Below are 18,175 nucleotides of genomic sequence, written 5' to 3'. Positions count from 1 at the left end.
ATTCATTACTTGTGAAACAGGAGCATCTTGTTAGGTTTTAATCTAAAACTTCAAATCACTGGCTTAATTTGTTAAACTTTATCACTTGTAACACTTGTCTTCCTGTTTTAGCTGTTCTTTGCTACACTCCATGTGTACTTTATGCTTCACTATGTAGGGCTAATACATCGTACACATGTGACCCGCATTCCTTGGGAATCTTCATTCTTTCACAAAATCTTCTTCTACATTCACTCTCCACAACCGGAGTAAAGATGCTTCATCTCGTCTTCCCAGGGCCAGGAACTGCAGCTAGAAAAATGGTAATAATGTCATTAAAGCTAAACTGTGGGTGTTGTGTTGTTTTTATTGATCTGTATATATGACAGAATATTATTGGATGTTACAGAAACAAACAATTCCCTTTTACATGTCAACATACATGAATGTGAAGAAGTTGACTCAAAGAAAAATTTATAGTAAATCTACTCCTTTTGGCAGATTCTCCATTTACACATTCAATTCACATTAAGTTAATCTGAACCACATTTGTTATCTCAGTAGTTAGATTTATCGGTTGCTAGCTGAAATTTATTTGGTAAGCCCCATCAATTTGCCATTCCAGTGTGTGCATTCATTGTTTAAAACCATCAATGCACTATTGACATTTAGGCATTGGATACTATCAAATTCACAGCCCAATGTGCGCACTCAGTGTTTAGAGCTAGTGATGTCCCATTAGTGTTGCCAACACTCATTGATGGTAACCTTGGAGGTTGATCACATGATACTTTCCTACAGTTTGTAAAGGTTACAAACTCCTGAGTTAGATTGTCCATCATTTTTTGCCTGCAACTGAGCACAAGACCACCAGTGAAGGGAGTGTACAGGTTCAATAAAGCTCTGTTTTTCTCCCAGGTTACTAGCAGGAGTTCTATTCCAGAAGATTCCCAAACATTCCAGGAGGGTAGGCAACATTTTTTTATTCATTGGATGTGGGCATTGGTGGCTTGGCCAGCATTTATTGTCCATCCCAAATTGGCCTTGTTCTGAGGGCATTTAAGAATCAGCCATATTGCTATGGGTCATATGTTGGCTAGACCAGGTAAGGATTTCCTTCCCTAAAGGGCATTAGTGAACCAGATGAGTTTTTATGACAATCAACAATGGTTTCATGGTCATCATTATACTTTTAATTCCAGCTTTGTATTGAATTCAAATTCCACCATCTGCTGTGGCAGGATTCAAACCCAGGTCCCCAGAGCATTACTCTAGGTCTCTGGATTACTAGTCCAGCAACAATACCACTACACCATTGCCTCCCACTTACATTCAAATGCTGGATGTTTTGTTTAATTCTTTCACAGGATGTGGGTGTCACTGGCTAGGCCAGCATTTATTGCCCATTCCTAATTGCCCTTGAGAAGGTGCTGGTGAGCCGCCTTCTTGAACCGCTGCAGTCCATGTGGTGTCGGTACACCCACAGTGCTGTTAGTAAGGGAGTTCCAGGATTTTGACCTAGTGACAGTGAAGGAATGGCGATATAGTTCCAAGTCAGGATGGTGTATGGCTCAGAGGAGAACTTGCGGGTGGCTGTGTTATCATGCACCTGCTGCCCTTGTCCTTCTTGGTGGTAGAGATCATGGGTTTGGAAGGTGCTGTCAAACGATGTCAAGAATGAACGTATGCCCTCAGTGTTGAGCTATACCAATGCCACATTTCCCTTCATTTACAGGTGTTAGGCCAAAGGAAACCCTTAACATTTCTACCCATCACTTTCCATATGTAAAACCCACTAAGCTACCAAACTAGAAAAGGTATTATCAATTTCCTTGAGATAAAAATTGAATGAGGATTTGACTTTGTCAGTACTTACACCTGTCTAATCTGATCTGAATCAGATTGATGCACAGATGGCTTTAGACTGGCACCAAGCATTGGAATTTTGTAATCCCAGCATTTGATGGAAGTAGATTAGACGGTGGCATTTAGATTGATAGCTGAACAGTGTTCATCTGTATATTAACAGCAGATTTATACTGTGATGTTAGCCAAACCTGAGACATTAATAGGTAATGATCAGAGGTTCCTGTTAATTTGATGTTTTGTTTGCTGGTAAGCAGTATATCTTTAAGTGTAATCATTACATTTTGAGACTTTCATACTTTGAAAACAAAAATTTCCATTTTGTTACTTAGTAAGCAAGATTTGAACATTGTTCAGAATAGACCTCACATAACCCTGTATAATGTTTCCAGTTATTCCATGTATTCATTCCACTTAACATTAGCAACCACAGTCCTGTTCAAGGCCTCTGCCCAAGATACTCTGAAATCAGCTGGCGGGGGAGTGATATGAAATGCAACCCAGTGTTTAATCCTTCCTGATATTCCTTTCTTGTCTCTGTCAGATAGGTCCCACCTCTGCTTGGTACTCTTACCCAACAACCTAAATCAGAGCAACAATCTGCTATCTGGAGGAGCTCTTCGAGTGCGAACATCTAGGCAGGATGGGTTTCCAACCTGGTACTCTCATTTTCCCCCAAATGAAATTGAAATTGTACATTTCTGAATACCTCATTGTGCATTGGGGTCCAGAAACGTTCACTTCACATTATAATTAAATCTGGAAACCGGGACATCAGGTAGAAAGACAGACATTTCTAATACTGCTCTGTGCTGTTTTGTCTCCGTTAGATGAGTGCACAGCATGGGTTTGTACTGTATTTTGGAATGCAGAACATGAGAATGGAGAAATTGTTCTGCTCTGAAGCACTGAGAAAACTAGAAAAATTAATCCTGGTTCTCTCAGAATTCTGGTAATAAGACAGGTGATTGAGTGATTAAGTAATTCAGCTGGCATCTTCATTAGTGTACCCAAATCTTGCAATCAGTTTTATTAAAGAAAGCACGATGCATGAAAAAAATCCTGATTTACATAAGTTTATATTGCATAATGTGGAAGAATATTATTTTTAACAGTTTGAGCTGCGGGATAATATACAATGTACTTAAGTTAGAATTTCATCAGCTATAGATTATGTCTCTGTAAACCCGCAGTAATAAAGTCCTATGTTTCTTTAATTCCCTTCTGTGATTGTCATGCTCCACAATTCTCGGCTGTTTTACCACAGAAACTTGCAAGGGAATTAAAATATAACAGTGCCTTGCAAAGGCTAGCATAAAAAAAAATTCCTTAGCTTCTGTCAAGATCTGCTTTATCACGTTTGCTGACAGCTCAGATATGTCTGTATCCATCAGCAGGAGAATTGCAGAACACTCTGGAAAAAAAAATAGAAATAGAAAGAAAGCTGTCGCTGAGATGAAACTTGTCTTTGGCTTCATTGCGTCACACAACTTGCAGGAACAGCACTGCAGCTGATATTGGTAAACTTCAATGAATTAATGATATAAGATAAAATGTATCTCATAGAAGGTAGCTATTTGAAAAGCAATAATTCAGTTTGGGCAGGTGATGGTGAGAGAGTTTAGACAATTAATCTGAATCTTCTTTCTTATATTTCAACCTTGTTGCCATTCCCAACTATCCTTTGCTCTTAATAAAATAAAAGCAAAATATTGCGGACACTGGAGATCTGAAATAAAAACAGGAAATGCTGAAAAGACTCAGGTGGTCTGGCAGCATCTGTGAAGAGAGAAACAGAGGGTGGAATCATCCTGGTTTTGCACTGAGTGCAGTAGCGAGTGGGATAAAGGACATTTTAACCACCGGCCACAATGGTAGCTTTTCATGCTGTATCGTCCCAATCCTGCCTTATTAATTCTGCATTCCCGGGAAACATGCAGTTTCCATGGCGGGCGGGTTCTCATTCGCCTGCCACGCCATCACCTCGCCGCTTCATCACGCCGGGTGCCATATTTAAAGTGCAGCCACATGGACACCTCTCAGTGCTTCCAGCCTATGACTGCTGCACAGAAGACATGACCCCAAAAGACACGAAGGCTGTAGCCACCCCCTGCCCCCGTTTTAATGGCACATCCCTTGAGGGCCATTTGGACACGGTGGAGGCCTGCTGTGATGTCCTTTACCTCCGCTCTGGCCGCAGGAGGGGCATCAACATCACCAATCCAGCATGGAAGGCGGTGGCAGCGGTGGTCAGTGCCAATGCCCGCCAAAAGAGGACAGCCACCCAGTGCTGAAAAAGGATGAATGATCTCCTCCATTCTGCCAGGGTAAGTTACTCTTCTTATCGCTCTCAACTCACAACCCCATCACACATCCACAGAGATCTCACTCACTGCCACTTCAAGCGACATCACCATTCACTCTCTCACACACACCTTCATTGTCCTCATCCCGTACATGGGACCACTCACCACCCACACATGCCAGGCATACTTATCACCTGGCCTGGCAGGTGTCCTGCAGGACAAGCTGGCACACAACAAGAAGGTTAGTCTGCAGACTGGTGGAGTAATGCCTGAAATCAAGGTTCTCATGGACTTTGAAAAGGGAGCCACCCACCTGGCTGGTGAGGATCTTGGCCATTCCTGTGCTGACAGTGAGGTCGGCGGTGCTCTACCAAGTGAGGATTCAGCAGTGCAACACCCATCACACATCCATGCTGTGAGTGATGTGTCCTGTTCCACAGTCCCCTGCCATGCACTAGTTATTTCTCCTTGTTTTTGCAGGCACATCTAGGAAACAGCCGACAGAGTCCACAACCCAGGGCCTCCAATCGAGCTCCGAAAAAAAGTCAGAAGAGGAATCTGAAAGCAATGTCATTGAAGAACCATCACAGCGCTCAACCACAATCTCCACCAGCGCAGACACACACCTCAGTGGGAGCTAGCTTTAGAGTAGCCTCAGGATCATAGTCTGGTGAGCACATCGCACTGCCTGATACACAGCAGGCGGTTGCAGGGACTTCCCAGCTCTCTAGCACTCAGAGGACTGCTTGAGGCCAGAAATTTGCTGAGTCCGAGTCAGATGACGAACCTCTGGACTCGGTTATGTCTCTATTGCTGGAGCTGCAAAGGCAAGCTCGGGAATACCAGGAAGGGATGTCCGCTGCATTCCTCAGATTGCAAGGCATGATGGAGGAGTCCATCCGCTTTCAGGTTGAGGTGCTAGTGCTGGCATGCCAATGCACCGAGATGGCCACCATGGAGACCTTGATCCAGGCCATCAATCCCGCACTGCTGCATGGGCTGAACTCCATCGCTGACACCATAGTTGGCCTCCAATAGTGTGTACTCAAGAGGGGTGTGGGACAGCTCGATCTCACTCCAGCTATCTCTTTTCCTCAATGAGTCATCCAGGAGCCCTCGGGCACCCAAAGGGAGGAAGATCAGCAGATGCACACCCTAGGGCCACCCACCAGGTGACTCCAAGAGTGTCCGGCCCATCCGAATCTCCTCTTCCTGTGACCCCAGCAGCTCCAGCTCCACAGGCCGAGGAGAGTGCCACTGCCACACAGCAAGATCCTGAAAGCAGGCTGGAGCCCTCCAAGTCTCAACCCTCCAGGGGACGCCTGCCAAAGTCATCACAGACAGGCAGACAGGGTGTAGCAGTCAGCAGGCTGCCTCCACTTCTGCTGTGGATGTCGGGTCAGGTGCTGAAGGCTGACAAAGGACCAGGTGCATTGTAAATTTCACGGCTTTATCTCCATGATATGACCCTGATCACAGAGAGCAAGTGAGCTGCCCTCAGCCAGACAGGAGTTAGACATTCACAGAGCCTATGTGAAGATCTATGGAGCGCCCTCACTGCATGTCGTCATCACCCTGTGGAATTAAGCGACTATTAGGGCCTCCACTGCGTCTCCATGACAGGAGCATTATCACAGAGGGTATGTGCGCTGCCATCAGCCAGACTGGAGTCAAATGTTCACAGATGCAATGTGAAGATCTATGGTGTCTCCTCACTGCATGTTGTCATCATCCTCCACAAATGTAGCAGCTAGGAGGGCCTCCAGAGTGCGCCTGCCTCGTCTGACCAGTACAATGGTCTCATCACCGTCATCGTCACATTCGAGGACTTCCTCACCCTCAACCCCTTCAGTGATTTCCTCATTGGAGGAGATGTCTAGCTCCACCATCTCCTCCTCAGCCAGCTCCTCTCCCTGTTGCAGCGCCAGGTGGTAAAGAGCGCAGCAGGCGACGACGATGTGTGATACCCTCTGTGGACTGTATTGCAGGATTCCAGCAGGCCGGTCCAGGCACCAGAACCTCATTTTCAGCCTGATGGTTTGGTCCACCAAGTTGCGAGTTGCAGCATGAGCCTCGCTGTAGCTTCACTCTGCTGCAGTCTGAGGCCACTGCACAGGTGTCATCAACTATGTCCTCTGCGAGTAGCTCTTATCCCTGAGGAGCCATCCCTGTAGCCTCTGTAGACCCTGGAAGACGACAGGGATCTGTGCTCTACTGGGAAGGTAGAAGTCTTGGATACTCATTGGGAACTGGGCACAGACCTGCAGGATGCATTTATTGTGGTTGCACATCAGCTGAAAATTCAGCGAATGGAAGCCCTTGTGGATGACATAATTGACCGCTTGTTGTGATAGAGATCTGAGTGCCACATGAGTGCAGTCGATGGCACCCTGCGCCTGTGGGAAACCCGAGATCTGGGCAAATCCCAGCACTGTTGAATCCTGGCTTTCCTGGTCCTGGGTGAAATGCACCAAGTTGTGTGTCTTCGCAAAGATGGCATCCATGCCCTCATGGATGCATTTGTGGGTAGAGGCTTGTGATATCCCACAGAGGTCATCTGTGGAGCCCTGAAAGGAGCCACTGGCATAAAAATTGAGCATCACAGTCACTTTCACAGCCATGGGAAGTGGATGACCTCCATGTCCCCATGGCACCAAACTTTGCAGTAGCTGACAGATGTGACCGACCAGTTCCCTAGACTTGCGCAGTCTTCAGTGATGCTGGTTCTCAGTCATCTGCAGGAATGAAAGGCAGCAACTCTAGACCCCAGGTCTATCTAGGCTCCAAACATCCTCAGTCTGCTGTGGCTGCTTGGTGGCATGTGCCCAGTCACCCAGTCATCCCTTCTTCCTGAGGGTGCTGCTCCCCCCTCTGCCCAGCCAGGTGCCTCTGTTGCTCTCTTCTCCTTTGTCTCCAGTCTCTGTACACCATGAGGCATATAGCTAGTTCACCAGGCTCCATGCTCGTGACGTACTCCTCCTGCAGGATGAAAGAAAGAGAGATGCGTGGGTTAGCTTGGACGTTCTAAGAACCTCTCTTGGCTAGGTGTCAAAGCCCCTTAACGCATCCGGGAGAGTGATGGCCAACACTTGGATGGCCAGAGTTTAGTGCGCTGCATGGCTGTCCGAAATCCCACCCACCTCCGCCTCACTCCACCCAACCGATTGGCGGCAGGTTTGTCCACTGGACTGCATGCTGTGCTCTCAGCTCAGGTGCAGACATTCCCCTAACCTGCGCTGCAAGACTGCACTGTCAGCTTGAAATATGGGAAGACTGGTCCAAACCTGAATGATGACATTACAAGGGGCTGTGAGCACCTCCGGCAGTGACTGCTCCATGGCCAGGAGATTGTACAACGTGCCCAGTTGTCCAACTGTTCTGCAGTCCACTAAACACTCATTAGTTTGCAGTCTGTGCCCGAGGGTTGAAAGGTTCAGCAGCATTTGGTGGCAATTTCATGCCTCTGTGTTGCTTGAGTGGGCAGATAAGCTCAAAGCCCGACTTCAAGCATATCAATGTGGCTGTGTCTGAACTGTCTCAGCTGCAGATGGGTGGTTACTTTATTACGAGCATGCAATCATGTCGGCTTTCTCGGATCATCCAGCATTGGGGATGATTCCGGCAAGCTGGTCTTATAATGATATGCAGATGGAAATTAACGCTTTATGAGATTCCCGATGTCCGACGACGGGAAACACAAGGCCCCCGCCATTGACGGGCAGAGCGGACGATTGCAAACTGGTTTCATGATGTTGTGAAACCAATTTTTGGCCTTCTTGCCATATTGTCTGCTCACACCATCAAACCTGCCCAACACCAGCGGGCATGGAAATTCTACCCAGAGTTAATGTTTTGAGTCCAATATGTCTCTTCTGAAGAAGAGCCATATCTTTTGTTCTTACTTGTATATATGTGATTTTACTGCCTCAAGAAATTGATATAATAAAGCATATATATGTATGTATAAAATTGCTTACTTAGCCATATATATCTATAAAACATATTTATATATGGCTAAATAAGAAATTAAAGTGCAAGTTCACGATACATTATTGCAATAGGTATCAATAGGTGCAATATGTATCATCCACGGTTCAGTTGGTACCTCTTGTCTCTGAGTCAGAAGGTTGTGGGTTCAACTCCCACTTCAGGACTTGAGCGCACAAATTAAGACTGACACTCCAGTGCTGTACTGAGGGGCTACTGCAGTGTCGGAGGCACTGTCTTTCAGGTGGGATATTAAACCAAGGCCCTGTCTGCCCTCTCAGGTGGGCCTAAAGTATCTCATGGCAATATTTTGAATAGCAGAAGAGGGTGTTACCCCTTGTGTCCTGGCTATTATTTATGCCTCAACGAACAACAAAAAAACAGACAAAAACAAAAAACTACTGCGGATGCTGGAAATCCAAAACATGAGGACTCGAAACGTCAACTCTTTTCTTCTCCGCCGATGCTGTCAGACCTGCTGAGTTTTTCCAGGTAATTCTGTTTTTGTTTTAAAAATACAGAAAATATGGTCATTATCATATTACTGTTTGTGGGAGCATCCTGTGCACTAATTGGCTACCACATTCCCTAATTTACAACAGTGACCATGCTTCAAAAGTACTTGATTGGCTGTAAAGTGCTTTGGGATGTCCCCAGGTCACGAAAGGCGCTATATAAATGCCAGCCTTTCTTTTTAGGTTGCAGTCAGTTTATACGGCCTGTAAATTAGTACTGCAACTGAAATACTGAAAAGAATTAATGAAACATCCAGGGTTTAAGGGAGTGTCTCAAGATTCTGTGGAGCATTCCCTATGCTTTATTAATTGGTGGGTGATTTTGGCTGTGTCATATTTGTAGTGCAGATCAGAACTTGGAGACTTTTTTAAAATTATATATGTCATCTTACTACCTGGCCCCTTTGAATGCAGAGGAGTCAAACTGTATCTTTGACAATTAGGAAAACAAGTATTGTTGCACTTTCTCCCTTCTACAGCGTTTTAATATCGATACTTTGAAGAGGGGGCAGCTAAAGTGGCATTATGTAGTTCAGTAATCTTTCTGAACAGATTCTACCTAAATATTATACATTTATAGCAGGAAGTGCTTTGATGCAGAAGGTTTCATTTCTCTGCGCTCTCCAGTTAGTTTCATGTGAGCATGATGAGTGATTCTCACTGAATCACATAGAAATATTTTCAAATTAACAACCTCCAGATATGAAAGCCATCCAAAGGAACATAATAGAGGGAGAAGGTAAACTGTTTCTCTTAACCCTTTAAAGAGTTTCATTATATCGCTCATCATTCCAAACCAAGGAAATGGGCAGATGTTCCCAGGGTTATCTGTCAGTCCTCTCTTGGTTTGACTCCTAGTTTTCAGATAAGAATAGGCTGGTGCTGACTTCCCGTTTATTTGCCCCTCCCTCCTCCTGTAAAGCACCTCTATGTTCTTTGCTTCCTCCTTGAGGACACAGCATGAAACATGCAGATGGCTGGGGATTTGGTGGGTAGGTGGGGATGGGGCGGGGAGATGCAGGAATTGTTGCAATGATTCAGCGTGCTGCCATTCAAATTTGCAGTGCCTTTCAGTGCCAATTTGAAATGCCATCCTTCACTTCTATTCCATCCAACTGTTTTGGTATGTGAAAACAGATAAAAATGACTACAGTTGTGCTGTTTGCCTTTTTCAGTGCCCTTTCTTAGGTGAAAGATTTGGAATTCAGGGCATGTGCACGGACGGAAGCTGAAAATAATAAACTGTCCTGCTGCTTTATGATTTTCATTTTATCTGAAGAATGGAAGTTGTTGATGAGGATTCTCTGGCTGAAACATTTACCTTTTCTCCACCTGATGCTCTCAGACCTATTGGTCATTCTCTGTTTATATTCAGAATGAATGGTCATTTTTAGTAACTGATTTGCAGAGAGAAGAGGAAGTACCGCTGATTAAACTCTCTTTTTAAAGACATCCAAACTTTGCAATTACATTGTTAAACCATAACAGTTTCTGCTGAAGGAGGAGGCATGCTCCCATAAGGCACTGTACCATTGAACAGGTTCAATAGATTAACTTTGGCTTCTCATCGCAGAGTTAAACAGATTTCAATGCAGGCCTTCAATACAGGGGACACATTTTGATATACAAATCTAAATAGCTTCTATGTTACATATGGCTTCTGAAATTACTTTCTGCAACAAGTGTGCACAGATAAAACTGATTCATATCTATCTGAACCAGATTTGAACTGCAAAGCATTATATTCCAAAAGAATTGTGCTGCTAACGCACTTTAAAATTCCATGGTTGCAAACATTTTGGGCAACATTTTAAACTTTATGCATATGTGTGTTTTTCTCTGGGATTGCTTGCTGCATTGTCTTTGTTTGGAATCTGCTTCTTTCGCCCCCACCTTTTTTGTCTTAAGGGTCTTTCTGTACTAATTAAAAATAAATTCACATCAGTGTGACCTTTTAGAGGTAACTGTAGAGCTATTGTTTTGTTCCTAATGCACTTCAATGACTGCCTTTTTTGTTTTGCATAGCTCTGCCACCTAAAACGCAATTAATTGACTTCTGTTAGCTGTCAGTTACCATTTATAATCAATTAGTTCATCAAATTGATTAGCTGGCTTGGCCAAAAATACTCAAAATGCACTTCTTTTCATTATAACTCTATTTACATAGGGGAAAGAGCCACGATTAATTGATGTGAGGGTAAAAAATGCTTATGTGAACATTTTGAACAAAAATGGTTTGCTAAGTAGTCATACCGCGCTCTTAGAATGATTGGGCTGGTGTAGGATGTGCTGAAAGGCCTCCCCCTGTTGATACAGTACAGAATAAAGTGGATACTGCTTGTCTGGCTTTACTATGGATCAGTTAGGTCCTAAAACCTTAATAATGATAGCTTACTTTATCTTGATGAAGCTCACTGTTAGTTAAGGATTAATTTCTGTTTAGATACATTTAGCATTAATTCTCTTGCATTACATGGTGCTATTAATATTGCTTTCTGTTTTATGTTACTGGCCATGTATACTAAATATGTTTATTCTACACTGAAAATAAATATACAACATATTTGTGTTGATTGTCATTTTATCTTGTGCCATAGCCTTTGTAACATGCTCAAGGAACTGCAACAGTAACCAATGATAGTTTGGAAGTTATATTTATGCAAATATTGACATGGTACTAATCTCTTTTGTACAATTTATTGCCAATCCCAATCTGTTGAGTGTATTCAAATAGTTTTATGTGCTGTTAAATTTCTCATAACACATACCCATGTGACTGCAATTTTGGCTCCAGGTGTAACCTCATGCTCTTCCACTACCTGTCCCCCATAATCCTCTTCTGGGGTGTTGCTCTCTTCTGGTTCCTGTGAACCAAGGGGCAAAGGACAGTAGCACCAGTACATAAGGCAAGTGTTATTGAAACGGACGGCTGTAATGATTTGATGTACCGGGCAGGTTTCAGCTAGAAACGGATAACTTTATTACAAAGACCTTTTCAGATGCTACATGCTTGAACCAGATCCTCGACAAGAAAGCCCTGTGCCCGCCCACCCACCGACCTCCCCCCCTCCTCCCGACTACCCACACTTCATTGGTCGGTGCCTCCAAGGACAATCACGTGACCCCTGATAGGCAGTAGGAGAGGCTATACTTTCAATTACTACATTTCCTCCCCCTTTAGTTTTTTTTTACAGTTTCTATTTACAGAGAACATTTCAATATCCCACAACATATACATATATACAACTTAGGTGATTAAAGATTAAGTCTCTGAGGCAGCTTCCTTATTCAGTTGGGGCGACATAGCTCTACCACTTGAGGTTCTTCCACTGGATCAACATGATCAGGAACTGCAGCACCAGATACATCATTAGAAAGTGGCCATTCAGGGTTTGGGAACTGTACAGAGACATTGGACATGTCTATTCTAGGTCGATCTGTCACCTTAGGGATTAATGGTTTGACGTTAATCATAGGCAGAATAGCTGGTTGTTGGAATGTATCACTATTCCTAAGATGATCCACATGTTTTCGAACAATTCGGTCTTCCACTTCTACCTGGAAGGACAAAGGACCAGTTTCTGAGACAATTGTACCAGGAACCCAACAAAATTCACTTCCAAATTTCTGCATGAAAACTGTGTCTCCTACAGTGAATCTTTGAGCTTTGCTATGAATATCGTGATTCAATTTTTGATTATTCTGATTCTTCACTACCTCCTTCTCTAAGTTTGGAAACACCAGACTTAATCTTGTACGTAGGCGGCATTTCAACAATAATTCAGACGGCGTTGAACCAGTAGTTGAATGAGGTGTTGTACGATAATTGATAAGAAAGTGGAAAAATTGAGTTTCTAGAGGACCTTCTGATAAGCTCTTCGTTCCAGATTTGAAAGTTTGCACTGTACTTTCAGCTGAACCATTTGTTGAGGGATGACATGGTGCTGTTTTAATATGTCTGATTCCATTTAAGCTCATGAATCTATGAAACTCTGTACTACACCATTATCAGAAATGATGACTTCCGGTAGGCCATGTATACTAAGACTATGACGCAGCTTTTCGATAGTTGTGCTCGATGTCAGTGATCTGACTTCATACACATCCATCCATTTAGAATGAGCATTTATGATCAATAAAAACATGGTATCTAAGAATGGACCTATATAATCAATATGTAGTCTAACCTAGGGTCGACCAGGCCACTCCTACAAATGCAGTGGAGCTGAAACAGCCAACTTCTGTTGTTGCTGACAATGGAGGCAGTGCTTGACCATGCTTTCAATGTCACTGTCAATGCCTGGCCACCAAACATAGCTTCACGAAAGCATTTTCATCTTCAATATGCCTGGATGTGCACTGTGAAGCTCTGTCAAGAGTGGTTCTCTTCCTTGTGAAGGGACGACAACTCTTGATCCCCACAACAAGATTCTATCTTGACAACTTAACTCTGTTTTTCAGGCATGGAATGGTCTCATCTCTTCAGACACTGGTGAATTTGACCACCCTTGCAATACAAGGTCTCTGACTTTTGACAGAATTGGATCTCTGTTCGTCTAATTTCTAATTTGCTTTGCACACACAGGTGGAGAAATTCAGTACAAGCACAACTTCTTGTGGCATTGGAGCATATACAATGCTATCTGGTAAAGGGAGACGACTGAATGCATCCGCATTGGTAATATGCAAGCCAGGACAGTGCATAAAGGTATGCTCATATGCAGACAATATCAAAGCCCAATGTTGTATTCTTGTTGATGCTATTGGTGGAATGGCTTTATCCTCACTGAATAAACCCATTAATGGTTTATGGTCCGACACAATGGTGAAATGTCGTCCATGCAGATACTGATGGAATTCCTTCACTCCGAATATCACTGATAAACCTTCCTTTTCTAGTTGGGAATAACCCTCCTCAGCTGCAGAGAGGGTTCTGGAGACATAGCCAATGGGCCTTTCTGATCCATCTTCCATCCTATGTGATAACACAGCTCCCACACCAAAAGGAGTTCCATCACATGTTAATACCAATCCTTTCGATGGGCCGTGGTGTACCAATAAACATGATGAATGTAATAGCTTCTTAACTTTCACAAAGGCTTCTTCCTGTTGTGAATTCCATGACCAATGATATATTTTTTTTAACAACAAGTGTAATGGTGCTAACCCTATTGACATGTTTTGTAAGAAGCAGCTACAATAGTTGATCATGCCCAGAAAAGACTTGAGTTCAGTTAAACTGGACGGAGAGGGCACCGCTTTGATTGCCCTAACTTTCTCTTCTACCGGATGCAAACCCATGGCATCCACCCGGTGACCCAGGTGAGCAACTTCTGGCGCTTGGAATATACATTTCTCTTTCTTTAATCATACACTGGCTTCCAAGAATCTTCTTAGTACCTCTTCCAGGTTGGCCAAATGTTCAGTTTCAGTTGACCCCGTGATCAGAATATCAGTTAGGTATACAACTAATCAGGGAAGTCCTTGCAAAAGACTTTCCATTGTCCTTTGGAAGATTGCACATGAGATGATACTCCAAAGGGTAGGTGAGTATATTGATGCAGACCCTTGTGCATGTTGATGGTTACATACCCTCTCAATGTGCTATGCAGCTCGTACTGTTGGTATGCATGGCTCATGTCCAGTTTTGTATAGGATTAGCCTCCAGCTGGCTTTGCATATAAGTCATCTATCCTCTGGATAGGATATTTATCTAGTTTTGCTGCCTTGTTCATGGGCAATTTATAGTCCCCACAAATACGTAGAGTTTGATCAGGTTTCACCACTGGTACTACAGGCACTGCCCATTCTGAAATTGGACTGGTTGGATGATGCCTAGCTTTTCTAACTGGCACAGTTCTGCATCCATCTTCTCCTTTAAGACATAAGGTACAGGTCTGGCCTTAAAGAAAGGGGATGTCACCTGTGGATCCACATATAGTTTTGCTTGCAAGTCTTTTAACTTCCCTAATTCATCATGAAATACGGTTGTATTTCCTTAGGAGTTCAGGAACTCCTCCTGTTCTCACGTGAAATATTTCAGACCAGTTAAGCTTGATTTTTTGTAACCATTCTCGGCCCAGAAGACTAGGTCCTTCACCTGTCACTGTGATCACTGAAGCTGGGCTGTCTGTTGCCATTAGGACACAGGTACTGTGGCGATGCCCTTTTTACCTGTATGGATTCTCCTGTATATGTCTTCAATTGAGCTGCTGTTCGTTCCAGATTTAGTGGCTGGGTATCTTCATTTAGGTATTAAAAGTGTACTCTCCCACCACTGTGGTTAAGGCTCCTGTATCTACTTCCATTATTAGTGGCTTCCCATTAACTTGGAGTGTGACAGTGATAGGTTCGGTTTTTAACCACTGTGACATTGTACAGGGAATAGATGTTGGTATCGGCAACTTCAGGTTCTGTTGTATTATTCAATTCAGTCATATTGGTTTGCTGCCTCATGGCTGTTTTGATTTCACCTTGCATTGCTTTATTATATGACCTTTCTTATGGCAGTAATGGCATTCTGCCTCCCTGAATCTGCAGGCGTCCGGTCCTGGTCACCCCCACATCTATAACAGTTTAACTTTGGAGTCTCTGCTGAAATGTTTCTTCTAGGCCTTTCTATTTTTCTAACAGTGGACATTGCCTCTCGCTTCGCTGCTGTGTCTCTGGTTTTCATGCCACACCCGGCCGTAGGTTCCCAGCCCACATGAAGAACAGCGTCATGTTGTATATGTTGTAAACCCTGTGAGTCCCTTGCAGCACTTTCCATGGCTCGTGATATTCCCAGGGCACGCTTCAAACCGATGTTGACTTCTGTGAGTAAACGGCACTGAATGGCATCGTCGTGAACTCCACAAATTAACCAGTCCCGCAGCATATCGTTGAGTGTGTCTCCAAAGTCGCAGCATTCAGTCAGCTGCTTCAACTTCGCTATATAGGTTGTGATGGACTCTCCCGGGGCCCCTACTCTGGAATTAAGTTTTTAAACTTCTGTATTATTATGGATGGCTTCAGCTAGAAATGCAGTTTCATGAAGTCTACTAATTCATTAAAGGACTTAGAATTGGCGCATTGGGGGCGGCCAGGCTGCGGATGAGGTTGTATGTCTTGCTACCACATACACTCAAAAGGATTGCTTTCTGCTTCTCCACCTTGATAATTTTTTGAGCATTAACTTAGTTCCTAATTAGAAGTGCTAGTAGAGGTAGATCAGTTTGGTGAAGAGTTATGGGGCATCGGTATTTGCTTTGTATGCTCTCCGTTCACAGAATAGCCAAACAAAAGTGAAATATTAATTGCAGAAGCAAGAAACCAGACAATAAAGCTTTGTAACCTTGTTACTTTTCTGTTAACTCACGACCATTGTTTACAATGTTAAAGTAGAAGAGAAAGAAATAATGAGTTCGCTTTTTTTTGGACTATACCTTAGTTGCATTTTATTTCATTAAAACCTTGTATTTTAATAAGTATGCTTAATTACTGTCATATCTTTTGTTTTGCAGAAATTCAAAATAATCACACTTTTAGTTTCAAATGCAGGAACTTCATTGAATTTCTCAGATCACTCCATGCTCCATGTGCTGGGATTGATATGTTAGTTCAACACACAGACGTCATACATTAGTGAGTGGTATGGCACTCTGGATAGTTACGTATACATATGCATGAATATATAATTCCTAAATCTTATGGAATAATATAACAATTATGCACACTTAATGTTAATCTTGCCATGAAGCTCCAATTTTGCTTTGTAAAATAATTTTTTGTTGTAGTTTTTGATTTTCCAAGAAACAATGGGCTAGATTTACTGTTCTTGCACAGTCAATTGGCAGAAAATCTAGGAAGTACGTTTAAGAACTGTCACCATGTGTGAAAATTGCAATGTACTGAATCTAATGGAGTACTGTAAAGAGAGTGAAAGTATGGTCAAGGATGGTATAGTTTTTCTGCTCAATCACACCCTAACCTTATGAACATACCAATAAGGAGTAGGCCATTCGGCCCCTCGAGCCTGCTCACCCATTTAATAAGATCATGGCATATCTGATAGTAACCTCAAATCTACAACCCGCCTACCCCCCAAAACCTATCACCCCCTTGCTTACCAGGAATCTATCCACCTCTGGCTTAAAAATATTCAAAGACTCTGCTTCCACCGCCTTTTCAGGAAGAGAGTTTCAAAGATTCACGAACTTCTGAGAGAACAAAATTCGCCTCATCTCCATTTTAAATGGGCGACCCCTTATTTTTAAACAGTGACTCCTGGTTCTAGATTCTTCCACAAGAGGAAATATCTTCTCAACACCCACCCTGTCAAGACCCCTCAGGATCTTTATATATTTCAGTCAAGTCACCTCTTACTCTTCTAAACTCCAGTGGATATAAACCTAGCCTGTCCAACCTTTCCTCATAAGACAACCTGCCCATTCCAAGTATTATTCTGGTAAACCTTCTCTGAACTGCTGCCAACGCATTTACATTCTTCCGTAAATAAGGTGACCAATACTGTACACAGTACTCCAGATGTGGTCTCACTAGTGCTCCGTATAACTGAAGCATAACCTCCTTACTTTTGTATTTAATTCCCCTCGCAATAAATGATAACAATCTATTAGCTTTCCTAATTACTTGCTGTACCTGCATACTAGCCTTTTGTGATTCATGCATTAAGACACCCAGATCCTTCTGCATCTCAGAGCTCTGCAATCTCTCACCCTTTAGATAATATGCCTCTCTTTTATTCTTCCTGCCAAAATGGGCAATTTCACATTTTCCCACATTATACTCCATTTGCCAGGTCTTTGCCCACTCACTTAACCTATCTATATCTTTTTGTAGCCTCCTTATGTCCTCTTCATAACTTACCTTCCTACTTATCTTTGTGTCATCAGCAAATTTGGCAATCATCCCATCCATCCCTTCATCCAAATCATTTATATAAATTGTAAACAGTTGAGGTCCCAACACTGATCCCTGTGGCACACCACTTGTTGCATCTTGCCAACCTGAAAAAGACCCATTTATGCCAGCTATCTGTTTCCTGTTAGCCAGCCAATCTTCTATCCATGACAATATGTTATTCCCTATACCAAGAGCTTTTATTTTCCGCAATAACCTTTGATGTGGCGCTTTATCAAATGCCTTCTGGAAATCTATGTACCGGTTCCCCTTTCTCCACAGCACATGTTACTTCCTCAAAGATCCCCAATAAGTTGGTTAAACACAATTTCCCTTTCACAAAACCATGCTGACTCTGCCTGATTACTTTGAACTTATCCAAGTGTCCTGCTATAACTTCTTTAATAATAGCATCTAACATTTTCCCTATGACAGATGTTAAGCTAACTGACCTGTAGTTTCCTGCTTTCTGTCTTCTTCCCTTTTTGAATAATGGAATTACATTTGCGATCTTCCAATCTAATGGGGCCTTCCCTGAATCTAGGGAGTTTTGGAAAATTAAAACCAATACATCAACTATCTCACTGGCCACTTCTTTTAAGACCCTAGGATGAAGTCTAT

At 43.0% G+C, this 18,175-nt stretch overlaps 1 protein-coding gene across 8 annotated transcripts in view; it reads left to right on the top strand.

The window, feature by feature from the left end:
* gtdc1 (glycosyltransferase-like domain containing 1) overlaps positions 1–18,175 on the top strand; it is a 423,082-nt gene that overhangs the window by 372,774 nt on the left and 32,133 nt on the right. Inside the window, exon 10 of one of the 8 annotated variants that reach the window (XM_078552504.1) lies at positions 158–302. The exons of the other annotated variants lie outside the window; for them this stretch is intronic. Within the exon in view, the coding sequence (XP_078408630.1) occupies positions 158–163 (6 nt within the window). The 3' untranslated portion in view covers positions 164–302. Of the gene's footprint in view, positions 1–157; positions 303–18,175 lie in introns of those variants that run through there. 8 annotated transcript variants of the gene reach the window in all.

The sequence above is a fragment of the Cetorhinus maximus genome, chromosome 11 (genome assembly GCF_964194155.1).
Source record: "Cetorhinus maximus chromosome 11, sCetMax3.hap1.1, whole genome shotgun sequence".
Lineage (NCBI taxonomy): Eukaryota > Metazoa > Chordata > Chondrichthyes > Lamniformes > Cetorhinidae > Cetorhinus > Cetorhinus maximus.
This window is presented reverse-complemented; position numbering and strand designations above follow the sequence as displayed.